The 24,430-nt window shown below is 32.1% G+C and overlaps 3 protein-coding genes across 3 annotated transcripts; all 3 read right to left on the minus strand.

The window, feature by feature from the left end:
* Positions 1–582: 582 nt before the first annotated feature.
* Positions 583–1,849, minus strand: LOC100256447 (uncharacterized). The gene has a single exon (XM_002269533.4). The coding sequence runs from the start codon at positions 1,840–1,842 to the stop codon at positions 796–798; it is 1,047 nt and encodes a 348-aa protein (XP_002269569.2). The 5' UTR covers positions 1,843–1,849; the 3' UTR covers positions 583–795.
* Positions 1,850–6,718: 4,869 nt separating this feature from the next.
* LOC100251293 (uncharacterized) lies at positions 6,719–7,348 on the minus strand. Its single transcript, XM_002269576.4, has one exon. It carries the CDS (start codon positions 7,316–7,318, stop codon positions 6,728–6,730), a length of 591 nt encoding a protein of 196 aa, XP_002269612.1. The 5' UTR covers positions 7,319–7,348; the 3' UTR covers positions 6,719–6,727.
* Positions 7,349–21,118: 13,770 nt separating this feature from the next.
* Positions 21,119–22,325, minus strand: LOC100246152 (uncharacterized). Its single transcript, XM_002269623.5, has one exon. It carries the CDS (start codon positions 22,302–22,304, stop codon positions 21,291–21,293), a length of 1,014 nt encoding a protein of 337 aa, XP_002269659.1. The 5' UTR covers positions 22,305–22,325; the 3' UTR covers positions 21,119–21,290.
* Between the last annotated feature and the right edge of the window lie 2,105 nt (positions 22,326–24,430).

Raw genomic sequence — 24,430 nt, forward strand, 5'->3', positions numbered from 1 at the left:
AGAAATTACTCAAAATAAAATAAAATAAAATAAATATTTTTAGTACAACCACTCGAAGATGGTTGTCACCACAAGATTCTAAAAATCCATCAAGATCACTCCACCATTACCACTAAACCTAACCTTGATTAGTGGTTGCATGTGCTGATTATCAAAAGTGAGATCTTTCTTTATATATATATATATATATCATAGAAAAGAACAATACCATAGAAAAGAAAGCTTGAATATACCATAGAAAAGAACAATACTAATATATCTTCTTACTTATGGCTTATGTGGTTCACTACTTGTTAACATGAATGATGATTAAATGTTAAAAATTTAAAATTTTGAATATTAGCATTTTACATTAAAGAGTTGGCCGGTCTATATCACTTGGTATAAAATAAATTAGCAATAAATTCCTTGGTTTCAAATCAACCTACTAGCTAGGTGGTGTCGATGAACAAAAGGAAAAAGAGAAATCAGAAAAAATAGCGTACAACAAAGACTATGCCCTAAGATATAAGATTGATGGAAAGCCAAATGGGGCATGTGGTCACTTTGAACTGTCTGTGTTACACATTGGCAAATTGGAAATGGAAAAAATTATAATTATTACAAGACGAACACAATAAAATGATTACATTTCAGTGGGAAATAAACATCAAGTGGGCAGCCCACGTTTTGACTCCCTTCCTCTGTTGTAATATTGATTGAATCGTCATAACCAGTGTATACTGATTCAGAAATTAAAGCCCAAGAACTAAAAAAATGAATATATAAACAAAATGAACATGATCGCAGATCATCCTAAGGTATATGATAAAGTTTTGATGGCTTCAAGTTCTGGGTAACATTGAAATACTTCAACGTCTCAATCCACTTCTCCTGCTTCTTCAGAAGGTGCACTGCAATGGTGTTAGGCCACAGCTCATGTGTACACACCGACCGCGGCTCCGGGTAATCGTACATCTCCCACTTCGCCATGTGCCTGTTCCTCCCTCTACTCCCCTCTCGAAGCCAATCTGCGAACACTCTGTCTTCGGGGCCCACCATGTGGTTCTTCGGAATCTCAGAAACCCGAATCCACTCCACAATGTCCCATGAAACCAAGTACCCCATTCCGGACATAAAGTGAACAAATGGGTTCATGCTTCGACATGGAACCACGCAACCATAATACAAATCTTCACGGGGCAATGGCCTTAGAGACTTCACCAGGTTGTCCAGCCTCAGATACGTGTCGTCGTCCGCCTTCATTACGTAATGGTACGGCGGAGATGGCCCCTCAGTGGAATTCAGCATCTCCGGCAAGCTCGAGAAGTACGCATACGTCTTGCCCTGGTTCATGTTCTCCGTGCAGTTGAGGATGATTATGTCGTCGTACCGCATTATCTCCAGCGCAACCAAGACTTTCTGGTCTTCCTTCGTGAGGTTGCAGAACACGAACTTGACGTCGACCTTTGCTCCGGCCGGCGACTGGGTGCCGTAAACAATGCGGAGGAAGTGCCGGCGCTGGTACTGGTCGGGGAGGGTCAGGATTCCGATGAAGATCCGGATGTCGTCGGAGGTAGAATTCAGGGGGAGAAAACTAGCGGAAGATGATGAGTTGTAGGAGAAGAAAGTGTGACTGCCGAACTTCAGGAGATTGCCGGATCGGACTTCGTAAATGGAAACTACGGCGCAGAGGAAGAGGATGAAGAAGGAGGAGATGATGAAACGGGATCGTTCAGGCTTGGTGGGCTTCATCATCACCTGTTGGAAATTGGGATTCATCGTCATCTTCTGAAAATTGAAGCTCTCAAGACATGAAAGAAGAGTTGTGGTTTCATGAGACTTTTTAGCAAAACAGTTCATGAATTGGGCTTGAATATATAATATATAGTTACATAATGATATAATATATAGTTTTTTTTCAATAATATTCAAATTATTTTGTTGATGTAACGTGTTGGTTAGGTATTGGGCATACCTTTTTTGACTTTAACACTTCCATTGCACGGAATGAAGCAATGTACCCCCATGGCCTTTGTTTGGAAGAACACATGGCTGAATTAACCCACGACTTGATACAAAAATTGAACCCAAAAAGTTGCTAAAATAATTTGAAGCAATTTTGTATAATCTTTTGTAATATTAAAAGAATATGCACCATATTTATTATTTGAAAATCATGACTTTATGTAAGTATAAATTAACAGAGACTGATATTTTAATTGAAAAAGAGAGCGGAGATTTGGTGAAACCACAGGGAGCTATGCCATGGTGATGGAGCCTTGGAGTAACCCATGATCTACGTACATTAATACTAGTAGAATTAGTGGCCCCATGTATTTGTTCTTACACGTGCTTGCTACCCAAATCATGCAAAGTATGTACACATAAAATTCTTTTGGGTGTTTGGATCACTAGAAAAAGAGAGAAAAAAGTGTGCACTTTTAGTGGGTCAACAGGCATTTGCTTTATAATCAAGTATGGTGTGTAGGACGAATTGGGGGCAGCCCTACTTCACTCTGTTCATGCATAAATACCTAAACAAGAGAAGTTGACCAAATCACTTTACCAACTTGTAAGCAAAGACCATGGCTCAGTTCAGTGGAACAAGCCTTTGAACTAAAATTAGGCTTCTCTCCACTGGCAATTGTTTTTTTTTTTTTTAATGAAAATACAACTGAGAATTGAAGCAACTTTGATGAAAAGACCATCAACTCCTTCATCCCATGAAAACATTGAACAGGCCATCTCTCAAAATTCCAAAAGTCAATACTAGGATAGTTTTCATAATTACAATACCCTATGTTTGGTTAAGGGGAATTTGAGAGAAAACGTGAAAGAAAAAAATAAAAAGAAAAAATAAAACAAAATAAGAAATTATGATGTATTCCTAATATTTTTTATAGTTGTATTCCTAATATATGACAATTTATTTATAAAATTAATTATATAAGATATTTATAAGGAATTAAGAACATAACAAATTGAAATATGATAAATGTTACAAGTATTAAATATGAACATATGATAATTTTAAACTAGATATGAATATTAATCATTAATAATAAATTAATAAATTAAATTATATAAATATGAAAATTAAATTTATAATGAAATACCATAAAACAGACTAATAGTATTTTAAACTATTTTAGTATATTGATATATATATATATTATTGTAACTAAATATGAAATGAAATAAGTTTATTTTATTCATTCTTAAGTTCATTTAATTGTGTTTAATATTGTAATAATTTTTAAAAATATTTTTTAGTTTTTAATTAGTTTATTTTGCATATCAATAGTACGAATCATAGATGCTAAGAGCAATATGCCTTAAGACTTCTTGAGTCAATGACTGATATTGTGAAGAACCACATGGAAGGCTTTGAAGACAAAAGTGTTTGGAGATTAATTGGGTTCTATATAGTGTATTTATTGTGATTTAATTTGGTATTAATTAGCTTATAATTAAATAATTTGGGTTTTTGGGCTGTTATATGGATATATTAAAAATGTTATTTATTTTTTATCTTGATGAATAACATTTCTAAGTATTTATTTAAGATTTATTTTGTGAATGCCCATGTTTTGTCTTGTTATTAAAAGTTTTGTTTATTGTTGATAATTTTGTTAAGATATGGACTCACATATCTAACAATAATTCATGACTAAGCTATTCACCTCTTACTATTTGTTTTTTGATTCGTTCAAGAGTATGGGCCACCTATGTGTAGAGCCCAAACGCCATCACGAGCCTTAGATGATGGGTTAAGACTCGTGAGACCCAATAGCCCAATGGGTATGGTCCCCAAGGCAAGAGGGTATAAAAGGTCAAGGGTCTGTTCATTTTGAATCATCACATTTTTTAATAGAACAGAACCCTAATCTCTCCCGCTTCCCATTGCCAGAGAGAATCCAGTGACGGTGGTTACCCTCTTCGGCCTTAAAAGATCCATACATCTTCAACCAAAATTCATAAATGGATTCGGGTATGTTCCATGTGAATAAATGCATGTTCTAAATGAATTGATAAATATATCCTGCATATGTTTTGGTGATAATGAAGATCAAAGATAAATAACAAATTTGGCTTCCTTAGGCATACTTCTATCTTGCTTTGATTTTGTTTTACATTGTAAATGTATCATATAAACTAGATAAATTTTCTTTCATATGCCCTCTTTTGACATGTTATTTGGAATTATTTTATGAATGAATATATATTGAATTCTTTAATTTGATATTATTTTATCTTATTTCACTTTTTTATTCTTTATTTTGAATTTAATTGTATATAATATGAAATTTGCCTATGATATTGGATTCTTTATTATTATTTGTGAGCTAATCCTTATTGACCTTATGAAAGCGTTTTACATGAAATTAAGGTACGCTTCCTTTATCCCTTATTTATTTAATTCTATAGACATGTATGCCTTATTTTTATTATTCTCATGCTTAATTGCTTCTTAAATATAAAAACCATTATTTTCTCATAAAACAAGATCTTTGATCTTCGTTTTCACAAGGAAAATAAGAAAAAACTTCAAGAGAAAGGGCTTTGGTTTTTTTAGAAAAAAATATATATATTCTTTCTTTGTTTTTAGGGAGAAACAATTCTCACGAAGATTTTTTTTTTTTAACAGTTATGATTTTTTGGTAGTTTTAAAACTCCAAAAAATTGCTTCTCCATTTTCTCATTGATTGAGTTGGGTTGGGTTAGCCCACTTGGGCACTCAAACCCAAATAAATAATAATAATAATAATAATAGTAATAAGCACTATTGGTAAAAAGATAAGTAGAGACCCATTAAGGATATAATGATGAAAAATGGTTAAGATGATCATGCTAGATACATGCAATCAATTAAACCTATAAACTAATGCACTTATGCAAGTTAATTATTTGAGTAAAAGGACATGCAAGAGGCAAGTTAAAAAAAAAAAAAAGAAGGCTCATTAGTTACCTCATATAAGTTGGGATTCAAGACTAAAGATTTGGTGTTAGATATGAATTAAATTACGAGTGCGCGTTTGGTAGTGATTTTAAAAAACACTTTTATTCTTTCTAACACTTAAATGATACAAAATTTTAAGTGTTAAAAAATTATAAATACTTTTTAAAATTACTGTCACATTGTCACATGGGCTCTAATACATTCCAAAGCATGGACACATAATAAAATATTAAGCTCATTCCCATTAAAAGAAAGTGGAGAGCCTTTAAATTTAACACACCCACCACCATAATCAAGATTCAAAAAAGCTCATTAATAAAATATGTAATAAACAAAATAAGACTACTCCGCTTAGTGAGATACCAAGTTTCAGTTTCATATTATATCAAAGTCCAAATCACAAAGCATGTGAAAAGAAGATAATTCTAGCAGCTATCAACAAATAGAAAAATATATCATGTAAATGAATTGAAATATATTGATTCTATATATAGTGACTATATATCATGCACTATGGTAATGGAAAATTTCATCTAAAATATTTTCCTTCTTGGTTTTGACTACTAGGACAAAGTTGAATTAGTTGCTACAAAGCATGATGTTATGTAAATTCTTATCATAATTGATATATATCTTAAATATTCCGTTCATTGTAATACAAATGACTATCATTGGAAAAAGGTTTAGCGGATTATTAATTAGTAAGGTTCAAGACAACATCTTTTAAGAAATTACTCAAAATAAAATAAATATTTTTAGTACAACCACTTGAAGATGGTTCTCACCACAAGATTCTAAAAATCCATTAAGATCAATCCATCATTACCACTAAACCTAACCTTGATTAGTGGTTGCATGTGCTGATTATCAAAAGTGAGATCTTTCTTTATATATATATAATGAGTGTACATTAAAAAAGAATTTAACAAGAAAGTACAGACAACGAAACTTCTATGAAAACAATTCCATTGTAATAATAAGTTTGATAGTTTCAATAGGTTAATTTCTAACTACTAGCTTACATCTTAAATTTAAATTAATTACAAACAAAGCTTAAATACACATAGAAAAGAACAATACTAACCATATCTTCTTACTTATGTCTTATGTAGTTCACTACTTGTTAACATGAATGATGATTAAATGTTAAAAATTTTAAATTTTGAATATTAGCATTTTACATTAAAGGATTGGCCGGTCTATATCACTTGGTATAAAATAAATTAGCAATAAATTCCTTGGTTTCAAATCAACCTACTAGCTAGGTGGTGTCGATGAACAAAAGGAAAAAGAGAAATCAGAAAAAAAGAGCATAAAACAGAGACTATGCCCTATGATATAAGATTGATAGAAGCCAAATGGGGCATGTGGTCACTTTGAACTGTCTGTGTTACACATTGGCAAATTGGAAATGGAAAAAATTATAATTATTACAAGACGAACACAATAAAATGATTTCATTTCAATGGGAATTAAACATCAAGTGGGCAGCCCACGTTTTGACTCCCTTCCTCTGTTGTAATATTGATTGAATCGTTATAACCAGTATATACTGATTCAGAAATTAAAGCTTACAAATGATATCAAAGTCAATTCCTGAAAGTTCCTAACGCTATATATGTAAAGGTTCTTCTTAACCAAGTAGATGCGTTTTAGAGCCAATCCCCGAAAGTTCCTAACGCTATATATGTAAAGGTTTCTCTTAACCAAGTAGACGCGTTTTAAAGTCATAAGGACCCCTTTGGGTCTGAAACGAATAATATCTATACGGTTGAGAGTGGATTGTTACAGCAATGGCCTTAGAGACTCCACCAGGTTGTCCAGTCTCAGATACATGTTGTCATCCGCCTTCATTACGTAATGGTACGGCGGAGATGGCCCCTTGGTGGAATTCAGCATCTCCGGCGAGCTCGAGAAGTACTTATACGTCTTGCCCTGGTTCATGTTCTCCGTGCAGTTGAGGATGATTATGTCGTCGTACCGCATTATCTCCAGCGCAACCAAGACTTTCTGGTCTTCCTTCGTGAGGTTGCAGAACACGAACTTGACGTCGACCTTTGCTCCGGCCGGCGATTGGGTGCCGTAGATAATGCGGAGGAAGTGCCGGCGCTGGTACTGGTCGGGGAGGGTCAGGATTCCGATGAAGATCCGGATGTCGTTAGAGGTAGAATTCAGGGGGAGAAAACTAGCGGAAGATGATGAGTTGTAGGAGAAGAAAATGTGACTGCCGAACTTCAGGAGATTGCCGGATCGGACTTCGTAAATGGAAACTACGGCGCAGAGGAAGAGGACGAAGAAGGAGGAGATGATGAAACGGGATCGTTCAGGCTTGGTGGGCTTCATCATCACCTGTTGGAAATTGGGATTCATCATCATCTTCTGAAAATTGAAGCTCTCAAGACATGAAAGAAGAGTTGTGGTTTCATGAGACTTTTTAGCAAAACAGTTTATGAATTGGGCTAGAATATATAATGTATGGTTACATAATGATATAATATATAGTTTTTTTTTTCAATAATATTCAAATTATTTCGTTGATGTAACGCATTGGTTAGGTATTGGGCATACCTTTTTTGACTTTCACACTTCCAAGGCACGGAATGAAGCAATGTACCCCCATGGCCTTTGTTTGGAAGAACACATGGCTGAATTAACCCACGACTTGATACAAAAATTGAACCCAAAAAGTTGCTAAAATAATTTGAAGCAATTTTGTATAATCTTTTGTAATATTAAAAGAATATGCACCATATTTATTATTTGAAAATCATGATTTATGTAAGTATAAATTAACAGAGACTGATATTTTAATTGAATTAATTTTTTGTTTTTAGCTTTAATATTATTATTATTATTATTTTCACTTTTACTTTTTTTCTTTACATTTTCCCTCTAATTCTCCCGTACCAAACATAGCCTATAGAAATTATGAAAACTATTCTGGTATTGAGTTTTGGAAGTTCAAGTGATGGCCTTTTCAATGTTTTCATGGGATGGAGGAGTTGATAGTCTTTTCATCAAAACTGCTTCAATGCTCAGTTGAATTTCATTAAACAAAACAATGGGCGGTGGAGAGAAGCCTAATTTTAGTTCACAGGCTTGATTCACTGAGCTCAGCGAGCCATGGTCTTTGCTTACAAATGGGTAAAGTGATTTGGTCAATTTCTCTTGCTTAGGTATTTATTTATGCATGAATAGAGTGTGGTAGAGGAATGACAACGGGCGGGTTTAGGATGGGTCGCCCCATCCCAACCCCACTCCGTTTATTAAAAACAATTCTCATCCCCATTCCATTTAAAAAATTAAGCTCCCATACCCACCCCGCCTCGCCCCGTTTAGCTTTTTTTTTTTTTTTTTTTTTTTTTTTTTAAAAATTACTTCTAAATTTTTTAATTACATTAAAATAAATATATTTTATAAATAATAAAATTGTTATATTTTTTATAACTTATTTTATTAAAATTTTTTATTATTATCTATATATTAAAAATAGTAAAATAAAATTTTAAATTAATTTAATTTTAAATTTTAAATTTAATTTAATTTTAAATTTTAAATTTAATTTAATTTTAAAATTAATTTTATATATAAACGGGACGGGGCGGGGTGGGATGGGACAATACCCGAACCCACCCCGGATTTAAAAAAAAAATCTCATACCCGTTCTAAACCCATTTATTAAATTTAAACCCCGTCCCATTAAGGGCGGATATTCGAAAAAACCCGTCTCATTATCATCCTTAATGTGGTAGGGCTTCTCCGTTTCTTACTACACACCATACTTGAATACAAAGCAAATGCTCGTTGACCCACAAAAAGTGTATACCTTTTAATTTCTTTCTCTCAAACGAAACACCCAAAGGGTTTTTATGTGCTTATACATTCCATGATTTAGGTGGCAAACATGTGACAAACAAGACTCCCCTGTGGCATAGTTCTTTATGGCATCAACAAACAATATTTTGAAATATATGCATTTTTTTTTGTAAGTTGGATAATTATTTTTTAGAGTAATATTTTTCCAGGTTAATAATATCAATTAATAATTAATTTGAGATCAATTAAATAAGAAATTTTAAAATTAAAAATACAATTAAAACTAAAAAAACTTTAAAATTAAAAATATAAAAACAAAATATTAATTTTTACTTTGTTAAAACATATTAGTAGAAAATATAATATTGAAAAGGAGGTGGAAATACAACGAGAGTCAATATTTTATTTTTAAAAATTTTAAGGTTTGTGGTTTTAATTGTATTTAATTTTTAAGCAATCTAGTTTTAATTTTTAAAATTTCTTATTTTATTGTTGATATCAACTAATAAAATTTTTATTCAATTTTATTTTTTTTAAAAATCATATTTTAACAAATATTTGAAAACATAGAAAATAGGTTAGAAACATTTCAAATTTTTAAACAAAGATTTGTTCTATAAAAACATTAGAGAATTGATTCTTAAACCTATTCTCAAAAATTGTTTTTTGATAACTATTTTCGAAAATGTTACCCAACACCGTGATAAAGATGTTGTACAAATTGTTTTTAAAAATATTTTTAAAGAATAAAAAATAAAAAAATTATTGAGATAAGTAAATTTAGGTTTTTTTAAAAAATATTTTTCTATTTTAATTTTGTAAAAGAATTGTAAATTTAATTTGTTAATATTAATAAACTTAATTGAATTATTATTAAACATAATACAGTTTTTAAAGTTACAAATAAATTAAAAAGAAATAATTTTTAGTGTGGTATGAATACTAAAAGGGTATATATATATATATATATATATTTTTTTTTTTTTTCCATTTCCAATTTGCCAATGTGTAACACGACAATCCAAAGTGAACATATATGCCCATTTGGCTTCCATTATCTTACATCTCGGGTCATAGTCTTTATATTGAAATCTCGTTTGTAATTAATTTCAAAAACACAGTTTATAGAATAAAAACAGTTTTTTATTTATTATAAAAATAAAATGTTTTTTTAAAACAAATTTAAGATATTTTCATATATATTTTTTTGTAAATCATTTTTAAAATAATTGAAAATACAAAGAATGGATGAAAAACTTTTACATTGAATAATATTTTCACAAAAAATATATTAAAAAACTTTTTTTATTAAAAAATATTTTTAAAAAGTATTATAAAAAATTAATTTTTTTAAAACTATTTTTAAAAATATTATTCAATAACACCAAGTTTGATTTCTTTATACAATTATTTTATGGAGGAATTATGTAAATATGCATTATTTACAAAATAATGGATGAAAATAATTCATTTATTTTATTGAGTTATTCCATTGTTTTCAAGAAAGTATCATTATTGATATTTTCTTGCTAAAATTCTTTTTTAAGGGACACATTTTTAATAAATTTAATAAAATTTATTTTATATTTATATAAAAAGGAAATATCTTACTTTTGGGAATGATCAGGACATGCAACCACTAATCAAGGCCTGGTTTAGTGATAATGGTGGAGTGATCTTAAAGGATTTTTAGAATCTTGTGGTGACAACTATCTTGGAGTGATTGTACTAAATATATTTATTTTATTTTATTTAAAGCAATTTCTTAACATCTCTATGGTGTTATCTTGAACCTTACTAGTGAATTATCCACTAAACCTTTTTCCAATGATAGTCATTTGTACTGCAATGAATTGAATATTTAAGATATCAATTATGATAAGAATCTACCTAACATTATGCTTTGTACCAACTAATTCAACTTTGTCCTAGTAGTCAAAACCAATCATAAATTATACTAGGTTTTAGCTTTTATATTATGTGAAGGAAAATATTTTAAATGAAATTTTCCATTACCATATTGCATGATATATAGTCACTATATGTAGAATCAATATATTTCAATTCATTTACATGATATATTTTTCTATTTTTTGATAGCTGCTAGATTTTATCTTATTTTTCCATGCTTTGTGATTTGGACTTTGATACAATATGATCCTGCAACTTGATATCTCACTAAGTGGAGAGTCTTATTGTGTTTATCACACATGCATTTTATTAATGGACTTAGTGATGGAGAAACACTTTTGATTATGGTGGTGGGCGCTGTTAAATATTTTAAATAGTACCCGCTTTCTTGAATGGGAATGAGTTTAATATTCTAATATGTATCCATGCTTTGAAATGTATTAATTCAATTCAATTCAATTCAATTCAAACACCAAATCTTTAATCTTGAATCCCAACTTATATGAGGTCACCAATAAGCTTTTTTTTTTAATTACCTCTTGCATGTCTTTTTACTCAAATAATTAACTTGCATAAGTGCATTAATTTATAAGTTTAATTGATTGCATGAAGCATGATCTTCTTAACCATTTTTCATCATTATATCGTTATTGGCTCTCTACTTATCTCTTTACCAATAGTTCTTCATCATCATCATCTTCTACTTATTATTATTATTATAACAAAAGATTGATCCAACTTTGCACATTGCTAGTTGCAACCATCATTACCAATATTTTTTAATCGACTATAACTTGATTACTATGCATCTACAAACACCTAATAGCCTAAAAATATTTTGACCTCAAGAGGCATGCATTCACCTTGATAACGTCATTGAAGGTGAATCTAAATAATGGACTACACCTAGAAGGAGGGTGACTAGGTGTTTTATACAAATTCAAAAACAATTCACCAACAAATATTATCTTTTATTAGAATTTCTCACAACTTATATTCATCTTTTCAAAAAACTCTTCAACAAAAAATAAAAGCACATGCAAGCATGAATGCAACAACGCTTTTCCAACAATTTACAAATGCAAGTCACATGCAAATGCTTCAATACTTCCCAATACAAATTCAAAAGAACAATTTTTTCCTTGATAGATTTCCAATTACTACTTAATATCTTTTTCAAATTGAACAAAAAATTATTCAAGATATTCAAAAGATAATCAAACTCATTTCAACTCATTTTTCACCCATCAAATATATATGACTAAGTATGAAATTAAGATCAATAAATGGAAATGAACAAAAGAGAAGAATTAGAGATAGATAATAACACCAAATTTTAATATGAAAAATCTTCAAAAAGATAAAAAATAAAAAAATAAAAAAACCATGAGTCAACAAGTGATCGAAAACATCTACTATGAAAAACAAAAACAAAAAACAAGGTTTTACCTAACTCAAGTTTACTAATCTTTCTCAGACCACTTGACTAACACATTTTCAATTTCAACTTCATGCCTTCTTTTGGAGCACACTTGGAGTCCACAACCTCGATTTTGTCTTTTTCTTGAATTTGCATAAGAAGAAAATCGGTTTTCACCCAAACCCAAATAAATGAGAAAATGAGATATGAATGAAAGAAAAGAATCAACCCACTTTTCAGAAAATCCAATGTAGAAAATGACTTGGAAATCAAGGAAAGTGATGGATTTTCTTAGCAGCCAAACACCTCTAATTTGATATAAAGAGTGAGAACTCAATAGGGTGAAGAAAAATGTTGCAAGTCTTTTTACCCTAATCTAAAAGCAATTTAGTTTGAAAGGAAAGGAATCCTTGATCCAATGGCTAAAGAAAGATCTAATAGAAAAACTAGATCGATCTAAAATTGATCTTACCTAAATCTGAATTGATCTTAGAACCTTAACCCTCCCTAACTTCTTAAAAAATATTTCAAGAAAAACAATAATTTGAAAAACTTGATTGGTTCAATTTCATCAATCTACAACCTTAACTACATACCTTGGTCTCTTAGCAAACTCAACATCTTAATCTTTATTAGGCAAGTAGCTTGAGGAACGATTCATAAAACCAAATTAGGAGACACTTAAGAATTTTTGTCTGGAATTTCCAACCTAGCAAAACACTCACAACCACTTTCAAATTAAACCTTGAGTTGAAGATAGTACTCATGAGGTCATGCCTAAGAATAATAACGAGACAAATATTTTTGGAGACTCATACTATCTTACCTTTAATGGAACAAATTAGTTAGAAAGAGGCATGAATGGTTCAAGATGCTTTTAAGATAAAAAAAATTTTAAAATCCAGGATAGGTTCAGGAAAAGAAATGTAAAACTTCATATGAGTTATGCAAAGGATAAGATTCCCCTATAAATATTTGGAAGTGTTAGGACATTCAACTAAAATAGTTGTTTTTAATCCTAAAAAGGTTTAATGATGTAAATTAATATATAATAAAAAAAACACCAAATCCACTAGTAGTTATTATGAAACTAAGGTTTGATTAATCTCGGTTTTTATGATAACAAAACAAGGTTTAGAACTAATAATTATATTTCAAGTGTGATTAGGCAAAACGATTTCCAAAGTGGCAATCACAAAGACAAATCAAGCCAACGAAAAATCATGAAGAAGAAAACCACCTCAAAGAGAAGTGTTTTTCAAGACCTAAACTTCATAAGATCTCTTTGTAAGGTTGTTGGTGCACTAGGATTTTCATGCATTACATTCTTTACTTATGCACCAAAATCATCCAAGAGTTATTTTGTTTTAAATATTTTAAAATTAGATGATTTCATGTTTTCAACTAAAACCTTGTGTCAAATGTTTTTTAAACTTGTTTAAAAGGTTTTAAGTTGAAAAAGTTGGTTGTTAAGCCAAAAACGGCTCAACTGGTTGAACCGGATGAGGAACCGGTCGACCCCTAGTTCAATCGGTCAAGGGTGTGAACAGTAACCGATTGACCCCTAGTTCAACTGGTCAAGGGGTGCAAGAAACCTTCTCTCTCTCTCTTCCAGAATGGTTGTTCAACTGAATGAAAAACCGATCGACCCTCACCTCAACCGATCAAGGTTCGATCGAAGTCCGATCAAGGTCCAACGATCACCTGTCAAGCCTTAAATGCTAACGGCTAGTCAACCGGTTGACCCTCAGCTCGACTGATCGAACCCCCCCCAATGGTTAGTTTGATTTTTTTTCCTCTATAAAAAGGCTCCAAATCTTCATTGTTTATGAGATTAACATTCCCAAACCTTTCTTGAATATATTTGAGCCTTGGAAGAGTGTTTTTTAGTGCACCATTGTTTTAAAACTTTCATATCATTAATGCACCATTCAATCCTAGTCTTCTTATATCATTTAAACCTAAAGTTTTGTACTAAGATTTTGTAAAATTATTTGTATATCATTAAGAGGAAGAATCTAAGTGTGAGGTATCACTTAGGGATTCTCAAATGTGGGGTATCACTTGAGAGGTTGTTCAAGAGTGGGGTATCTCTTGAGGATTGTAAAGAGTGCTTGAAGCCAAAAGTCCAAGAGGGTGGATTGGAACCATAATCCAATTGTATTGCTTGAAGGCTTGGTTTGGAAGCCTTGAATTAGTGGAACCTCAAGCTTGGGATTGAAACTAGAGAAGATGTAGGTCGAGTTGCACCGAACCACTATAAAATCTTGTGTTTGCATTTTCTTTTCCCTACTCTTTTACTTTATATGCAGTTGTCTTTATATTGTTTTATTATATACTTGCATATATTTGTCTTTTACATTCACATAGTTTAAATTTGTAAAAAGAAACCATCACTCTATTCACCCCCCCCCCCCCCCCCCCCCCTCTAGGGTGATTACCATAGGTTGGATTATACCAATTTTTCTAATAGTTATGTAGCCACAATGTGAGAATACCTAAATCATAAAAGTCTTTAAAAAAAAGGTGAATTCCTAGATCCACCATAGGATCAACTATTAGAATGACACAAAATAGCTTATATAATGGCAAGTCTTGACATATACATCGAAAACATAATATGATAAAGTAGTTACTTTCAAATGGAGTGGTTTCTATTCACTATATCAAGTTGAAGGACAACCTTGTGGATACATGATTGAAATTTAAATTTGTACTCTAATAGCACATAAAGGTTATGAATTATGCAATATGAAAGACTGCATGGAGTTTAAGAAATGTTTGCTACCCTTCAAGTATAAGAGTTTGTTACCCTTCAAGAATGGAGTTCCTCTTTCTCAAGATTGAAGTCCTTAGATACTTGAAGAAAAAAAACGCATGGAGATAGTGCCATATACCTCAACAATAGGTAGCCTTATATATGCAATGTTATGTAATAGACTAGACATTTGTTTTTCTATAGAGATAGTGAGTAGATATTAGTCTAATCTAAGACTAAAGCATTAGACAAAAGTCAAGCATATACTCCAGGATCTTAGGCAATTGAAGAATTATATGTTTATGTTTCATAATGATGAGTTGGTACCCATTGGGTACACAGATTCAAATTTTCAATCTAATAAGAACTCTCATAGGTCTACCTATAGTTTTGTATTCACTCTAGGTGGTGTGACTATTAGTTGGATAAGTATGAAGCAATTTTATATCACTAACTCTTCTATGAAAGTCAAGTATGTTGCAACTCTTGAAGTTGCAAAAAAAGTTGTTTAGCTTAGAAAGTTCCTTATGAGACTTAGGATGCTTCTCTCATATGTGCCATAAATAACCTTATTTTGTGATAACATTAGTGCAATGACATAGTCTAAAGAACCAAAGAGCCATCGGAGGGTGAACACATTAATAGGATCATCACCTGATTCATGAGATATTATAAAGAGATAATGTAGTTATGGAGAAAAAACTTATAAATTTAAAGGCTTATTAATTAAAAAAATCACCCGCAGGGAGTGAAAGAAGGGAAAAGGTGAATTAGGTTTTTGAAAACTTTTACACACACTTAATTCAAGCAAATTATAAAGCAACAATAATAAAAAGATAAGGGATAGAAAAAACAAACTTAAGATTTATAGTAGTTAAACAATTCTTGCCTACATCCACTCTCCTCAAGCTTCAACTGAGTAAAAGTTCCACTAACTTAAAGTTTTAACCAAGCTTCCAATTCCTTACACTTGGATTTTTGGCTCTAATAGGCACAACTATTTGGATTGAGCCCCTAAAAGTAAGACATGACATGATGTAATAAAATTAAACTTAACTATCCCTTTGCTATCATTTTGGTGTATTGACATTGATTTTAGCACTCAACTCATATCTTTTTCATTGTACATGACTTGGGTGTAGTAAGAGTTATACAGAATGTATAAGTCATGAGTTTCTTGTAAGTAAATAGGTTATCCACAGTGGGTTCATGGATTTGAGCAATCCAATAGAAACTATAGTGCACCTCCTCTTAATTGGATGGATAACTTGTCTTGGCCATTGGGATGAATTTTCCATAGTGAGTGCACTAGTGTATGTGATGTACACTAGACAAGACCTATGATGAATCATGACACAAGACTATCAATTGTCATAATTCACCAACCTACTATATTGCATGGACTCTTAACTTTGAGAGGATGAGCATGTGCCAAAATCAATAGGAGGCTTTGAAACAATGTATCTACTTGGGTGATCTAGAAGATGTGTGATCATGAAATGTGTGGTCATAGTAATTTCTTTAATGAAATTTGACATATGCTCCTTGGAGGTAAAGTATGATAGTTGATCACATGATAAGTGTGATATGTAACTTAAGAATTTGAGAGGTAATTTTAATAGGTGATAACACTACCTTGTTATATTATGACACCAATTCATGGGGAATCTACATGTAGTGGATAGTAAATCATAGACCTGAGCACTTGGTGTCTCGTTGTAATATACATAAGGTATTGGAATGCAGTTGACTCTCTATAGTGAGATGTTGAGTTAATTCTAGAATTTGATTTTAAGGGAGTTAGTAATCTTATGGGTCCCAATGGTCCCCACTTTGAGCTCATATTCATTGATGGCATGGTTTATGAGGGTTGAATGGGTTTTTAGTTCACTTTTGTGCATAAAGGCATTTTGATAATTATGTAATGTTGCACAAGGATAAGTGAGTGGTATTTTTAGACTATGATAATTGATTAATTAAGGTCATGTATGGTTAATTAATCAATTAGCAACTTTTTTGGGCTAAATTAAGTAACCCAAGCTCATGATGGACTTAAGTCACTTAAACCCAATATGAAACCTATAAATACCCCTTTAGAGGTTAGGGTTTCAATATCTTGTCATTTTCTCCCTATAATCCAGAGAGAGAACCCTAACCTTTACCCATGAGATCTTCACCATCTCAGTGCCTAAACACAAGGAAGAGTCATCGAACGGAAGATCATGGTGTTTACAAGATCCATTACGACTTTTGAGTTATCTACATCAATTGAAATCAATCCAGAAACATTTGGATCAAAGATATGTGGCTTTATTCTCTGAATCTATGATTTCTATGGTATCAATATTGGTTTTTGAATACTTGGTTTTCCATTGCGATAGATTTAAAGAGTTCAGGATAGATTTTTATGCACCCTATGAGATCCAAGGCATGGGAACGAAGTGATCCGAGGTTCCCAACAACTGCAAGTTCTCTTCATGTATATCTCAACTTGAAGCTTTAAATACTCAAAACCTCCCTTCAATAACTATGAAAGAAACCACTCTTACTCTAACTCAATAAACGAAAAAATACAAAGGAAGTTAGGATGAATAACAAGGGTGCACTAAGGTGATTTGCAAATAAGGAAACAATGCATCAAAGAAGCAAATGAGAGCTTTTAATGAGAAACAAATTGGTAGGAAGTAAATAACATGTGTTCTCTATACAATAAATGAAGTGAAGCTCTCAATTTATAGGCTTCTAACCTCAAGCACAAAAAAAAAACTGCAAACTAGCCTTGTTTGGTTGAGTTCTGATTCAATCGGTTGATTAGTCATTGGGCATTAATTGCATAATAGATGACCGTTAAGCCCTAAACCAAACATTGACTAGGAAGAGCTTATCTTTGATCGAGAAAGTTCTATCCTTGATTGGGAATGCAATGCTACTGGATGAGAGAGAAAATTTGTGCATTCCTCAATATATTCTCGACTAGGAAAAGACAACTGATTGATCGGTTCCACAATTGGTTGAACCAATTGATCCTGTCCTGGACCGATTGGCCAAAATGAGATCCAAAACCTATATTTTTTAGTTTTTTTCTTCTTCTAACACTTAAGCAAAGTCTTCAAGTATCTTAGTATATCAAGTTTAAAGTATTTTGCTTAAGGTTCATGTGAGAAAACTCCAGCTTCATTAAAATCTTAACTTTAATGCAAAAATCGAGTATTAAATGATGCATGATTTAACATAAAAATCCTAGGTGCACCCATGTATTCACCTTACAAAGGATTCATAGGCTTGAACAATCTTCATGCACACTTAGACTTGCACTCTTTTGATTCGTTGATCACTATCTTGAATTTCCATTTGAATTTCTCAAATAAAACCTAAAAATTATCTTGATTTTAAGTTAACTAATAAACTAATCATGGTTTGTTATCATTGAAACATACTTAGGAGAACCCTTAAGCTAACAATGCCTTCTGCAAAGAACCTGGCAAATCCATTCACTAAGATTTTGTCGAGCAAAGTCTTTAATGGTTATAAGAATGACATAGACATTAGATGTATTCCTAGGATGCTTTGAGGGCTAGTGAGGGATTGTTAAGATAGAGTTATTAAAAGTAAGACATGATGTAACAATAAATGGTTTTCATTATTATTTATAATAACAATTTTAGTTTCTCATTTCTTTATTTTGTTCATGCATTATCCATTTCCACATTTAAGCTTAACATTACTTACATTGTATATGACTTTGGTGGATTAAGAATTGCATAGAAGATCTAAGTTATGGTTCCTTGAAAGTTGATAAGTTGTTCATAAGTGGTTCATAGACTTAGACAATTCATTTAAGATTGTAGTAGACTACCTCCTAATTAGAGGAATGACTTATTTTAGTCATTGAGATATGGTTCCCATGGTGAGTACATTAATGTGTATGGTTACACATTTGACAAGACATATGGTGAGTCATGACATTGGTTGTCAAGTAATCATGACTTCACTAAGCTACTATACTATTAAAGCTTGCAACTCTGAGAGAATATTGAACTAGTACTATTGAGGTTTTCAATGACTTTGATCTATGGGTGAGACCCTCAAGTGATTATATATTCTCTATGGATTGAGTTACTATTGATTAAGACGGGTGAAAATAGGTATTCTTGAGATACGTATCATGATATTTTATGGGTTTGATAAAATGTGTCCCTTCAATTAATTCTAATGATATGTGATCATGAAATATATTATCTTAATAATTCCTTAACTAGAATTTGACAAATGCTCTTTAAGAGTTAAAGCATGTCAGTTGATCGCATAATAAGAGGATCTTATATTCAAGTTTGAGGGCACCTTGCATGCAGTGGTTAGTAGATCACAAACTCAAGTTTAGTATCTTGATTTAATATCATAATATATTGGAATGTAGTTAACTCTCTATAATAGGATATTAAGTCAACTTTAGAATTGAATTATGAAAAAACCAGTATTTTTCTAGTTGTGAGTCTTAGTGGCCCCTCGCTCAAGATTGTATATATTCCTTTGTGACATATTATTTAAGAGATACTTAGGTTCTTTATGCATATCTATGTATAAGGGTGTTTTGATAAATACGCAAGATTGTACAAGAGCTTATGAATTGCATTTCTAGGTTAGGCTAATTAATTATTGAAACTCAATAAAGCTAATTAATAATTAGAACCCAATGAATTAGATTAAGTGACTCAAACCTAAAATGGACCCAAGTCACTTAAGCTCATTAGTAAGCTTATATAAACCCCTTTAAGGGTTTAGGGTTTTTATCTTTGTCATTCAATTTTCCAAAGAGAAACAACTTTGCCTCCATCTTCTCAAAGAGGATTCCACCATCCTCATGTGCTAGTCTTCAAAAAGAGAGTGACTGGATAAAAGATTGTGAGGTATTTAAGATCCACGTCAATCTTTTTACTGATTGGAATTTATCTGGAAACATCTAGATCATAGGTATCGTATTTTGAGCACTTAGACCTACAATTTTTATATGATATATGCTTTTAATTATTGTGTGGATTTAGAGATACCTAGGATAATTTTATATACACCCTATTAATCCAAAGCCTGCAGTAATTTTTATAGTCATTCCCATATTAACAATGTTCAAGAAGGAGTTACATGAATACTATTGTCTTAGTTTATATAAAAAACTAAACAATTTAAGACATCATGTTCACTGCTTAGTTAGTAAATCTTACTGTATTTCACTAAAGAAGGTTTAAAGATACAAGCTACCTATTCTTATGCAACTTCTTTTTCAAACAATACTCTCCAAATTGTAGTATGTTATTTGCATATATCAAGGCAATTTCACTTCATGTGGGAGGATTGTTGGAAAATGGTTTGGAAAATGACTTAAAACCATTTATAGGTAAATGGAAAATTGAGTTCAAAGTGATAGGACACCTATTTCTAGAGAAGAAATTTTTTATTTTTATTTTTGAAAAAGATGTGTTTTGTGTCTTAAGGCATAACTTGTTCAACATGTTTGTGTAGTGTTGTAGAGACACAACCATTCCAATATCAATCACTATCTACAATTATAAATAGGAGACCTCTCTTTAGCATTTCATTCATTCCAACCATGTATGATATTCCATTCCAAATCATTTCCAAATGTAGAATTTCATTCCAAGTCAAATGAGAGTACTTGCAAGTGTTCAGTTTTATAACAAGCAATTTTTTGTAAAGAGTACAACACATTACTTATTCACCGATAAATAATTAAAAGGGCAAATTCCTCTTGAAGACATAGAGTCAAATTCTAGCATCTATCAACCTTATTTCTCAGTTTAATTTTTATTTTCTATATTTATTTACACACTTATTTCAGATATTTTCAATAATTTGATCAACACATGAAACACGTCACCACTCAACTGAAAGGGATGAATACAACCCAAAGCAAGATTAGCCTCATAATGACCAAATCCCATTGATGCAAGCACCTCTCTCCAACAGAGTATTGGCAGTCAAGCCTCCTGCCTTCCAACCAGTGGATTCAAGCCACTTCTAATGACCAATAGATTGTTCCCTTTTATAGGAAGAACGGATCGAGAAAGTCGTAGTCACATCTTTAGCAACCAATCGATGTCATCCTCTCTGCAGCCAATGACAAGTCCCATGATGCCATCATGCAATAGAGCTATTGGCACCACCATCCCAATGGGAAGAACTCACAGCGTCACTCATTTTAGAATCAAAAAGAATTTTTCAGACCAATAATGTAACCCGATATTAAAAAATAAAATAAAATAACAAAGACAAAAGTTTATGAATAATGTACTCAGATACAAAAATTTGACATATACCTCTTTAGTAATATGGGATTTTTCTTCCTTTGTTTGATTATTGAACCCCCACGGTTTAAAATTCAGTGAAAAGAATAAACAAAATGGTCATGATCATGAAGCATATTTGACCTAAGGTATGTGATACAGTTTTGATGGCTTCAGGTTCTGGGTAACATTGAAATAGTTCAAGGTCTGAATCCACTTCTCCTGGTTCTTCAGAAGGTGCACTGCAATGGTGTTAGGCCACAGCTCATGTGTACACCTCGTCGGCGGCTCTGGGTAATTGTACATAGCCCACTTCGCCGTGTGCCTGTTCTTCCCTCTACGCCCCTCCCGAATCCAGTCTCCAAACACTTTGTCTTCGGGGCCTTCCATGTGCTTCTTCGGAATCTCAGAAACCCTAATCCACTCCACAATGTCCCATGAAACCAAGTACCCCATTCCGGACATATAGTGAACAAATGGGTCCATGCTCGGGCATGGAATCACGTAACCGTAATACAAATCTTCTCGGGGCAATGGCCTCATAGACTCCACCAGGTTGTCCAGCCTCAGATACGTGTCGTCGTCCGCCTTCATTACGTAATGGTACGGCGGCGATGGCCCCTCGGTGGAATTCAGCATCTCCGGCAAGCTCGAGAAGTACGTATACGTCTTGCCATTGTTCATGTTCTCGGTGCAGTTGAGGATGATTATGTCGTCGTATCGCATTATCTCGAGCGCAACCAGGACTTTCTGGTCTTCCTTCGTGAGGTTGCAGAACACGAACTTGACGTCGACCTTTGCTCCGGCCGGCGACTGTGTGCCGTAGATCATGCGGAGGAAGTTCCGGCGGTGGTACTGGTCGGGGAGGGTCAGGATTCCGATGAGAATCCGGATGTCGTCGTCGGCGGGATCGGAGGTGAAGTTCAGGGTGAGAAAATCATCGGAAGATGATGAGTTGTGGGAGAAGAAAGTGCAGCCGCCGAACTTCATGATAGTGTCGATTCGGACTCCGTTAATGGAAGCTATAGCACAGAGGAAGAGGATGAAGAAGAAGGAGAAGATGATGAAAGGGTTTCGTTCAGGCTTGGCGGGCTTCATCATCACCTTTTGGAAATTGGGGTTCATCATCATCTTCTGAAAATGGAAGCTCTCAGACATATAAGAAGAGTTGTGGTTCTATGAGATTTTTGAGCTAAGAGTATATGAATTGAGTTTGAGCATATAAGGTGTATATATATAGTAATATCATATAGTTTTATAATTATATAATATATGCTTTTTTCTTAAATAAAATTGAAATGCTTCTCTGACATGTAACGCAATAGTTGGAAATTGGGCATAGCATTTTGACTTTGGCACTTAAAAGGAAGGTATAGAGAGCTATCAAAGAATGAATGAATGTACCATTATGGCCTTTGGTTGTTGGAAGCCCCACATGGTTACTGAGTTGACCCACGAGTTGGTCATAAATTGAACCAAAAATGTTGCTAAATTAACTTCAAGATACAAGATTGGTTGATTAATTAAGAAAATGAAAAATGGTAGTCTTTTGTCATACAAGATTTTGGTTTGATAGCCGGTTCATTTGTAGGAAGGTTCTATGCTACGTGTCTTTTTTTAAGAGGCAGATGCTTAATGGAAAGATTCCCTACCTCAGACGAAAGAGCCCACTTCAAAATTTGTCATATGAGAGTTTTGAGTGAACTCAACTAGTTACTCAACACAAGAAACTCAGCTGAGTTATAACGGGATTGACTCGACTGAGGAGTTGATGGTCTTTCTACCTAAATTGCCTCAATTCTCAGTTGAATTTCATGAAACAATTGAGGTAGTGGGGTTGAGCCTAATTCTAGTTTAAAGCTTAGACCACTGGGTTCAGCCTGGTCAAAATCTGGTGATTAGCCATTTATGCTTGAACACGGTATGGTAGGCTTCACCATTCTTGACTATAAAAGCACATGCCTGTTGACCTACCAAGAGTTCTGCCTTTTTCCTTTCTCTTTTTCTAGTGATCCAAACACCAAAATGGAATTTTATATGCATACATAGTTCCATTATTTGAGTGGCAAACGTGTGTCAAGGCAAGCACATGGACCACCACCATGACGAAGGCCACCCTCATTGTGTACACACCATAGGCTTTTTTCTTTTTTCATCAAATATAGTAAAATTTTAAAAATGACAAATTCAAATCTATTTTAAAAATGTAGTAAAACATTATTTTTAAGGCAATCCAGCTTATTATTAATGTGAACTTTCTTAGTTGATTTTGACATTGGTTTTGTTTGTGCTATTTTATCATGGTTCATATTCATACACTGTCTTAAATATCCTGACCAAAAAAAAATTTTCTTTAATATATTAAATAATTTATATATATGGATTTTGGATGTGGGTATAATCAAAACAGACTTTGGATTATTTGTAGGGATAATGAAAGTGGGTTCTTAATGTATTTAGATTTGGGATGTTAGATTTGTAATGCCCAAAAATTTAATTTCAGGGAGAAGAATGTAATTTTAAAAATAAATAATGATAATAATAATAAAATAAAATAAAATAAAGGGGTAGCATTGTCTTTTAGCATTAAAAGTTATAAATAATATTTTTTTTATTTTTCTCTTTAGATCTAGGTTTTTCAGTTTCATTAAATATTTTAATTGTACTTTAGATTCATTAAATAATTTAAATATGCTTTTAAAAATCCGGATTTAGATTAGGCATTGATTGATAAATTTTTAAATAAAAAATTAGAAATATATGCACATGGATTCATTCATGAAGACAGGAAAATTCTGGATATTTGGATGAGCAGATCCATATAATAAATAATAAATTTAAAAAAAAAAAAAAAAAAAAAGGGAAATCATACAACTTGGTTGTGAGAATTAATTAAAATTTTAAAAATAAATAATAAATAAAATAAATAAATAAATAACCTAGAAAAAAAATAAGTACAACCAGACAATTGGTTAACTTGATTATTGGACAGAGGATTGATATTATGGCCTATTTTAAAATATGAATAAATTTTATTCTTTTCTTTGAAGTTTAAGCTAAATACACTTTTTCCATATTTTAAATTGACAAAAGATAAGTAAAAATAATAAATAAAAAGAGTAGAAGAAGTATTTGATAAAATTTCAATTTAATAATAAGAAAGTATGTTTAACCTAAGCCTCGGAAGAGGTAATTGAAATTAACTTAATTTTGAAAATATTTGATGCATAAAATGTATCCATTTTCATCGGGTGGACTTTAAGCTTATTTAATTGTTTATTATT

The sequence above is a fragment of the Vitis vinifera genome, chromosome 11 (genome assembly GCF_030704535.1).
Source record: "Vitis vinifera cultivar Pinot Noir 40024 chromosome 11, ASM3070453v1".
NCBI classification, from domain to species: Eukaryota; Viridiplantae; Streptophyta; class Magnoliopsida; order Vitales; family Vitaceae; genus Vitis; species Vitis vinifera.

Excerpts from the sequence above, each read along its gene's own strand:
- LOC100256447 (XM_002269533.4), bottom strand. The coding sequence starts at position 1,842 with ATGAACTGTTTTGCTAAAAAGTCTCATGAAACCACAACTCTTCTTTCA.
- LOC100251293 (XM_002269576.4), bottom strand. The coding sequence starts at position 7,318 with ATGATGATGAATCCCAATTTCCAACAGGTGATGATGAAGCCCACCAAG.
- LOC100246152 (XM_002269623.5), bottom strand. The coding sequence starts at position 22,304 with ATGTCTGAGAGCTTCCATTTTCAGAAGATGATGATGAACCCCAATTTC.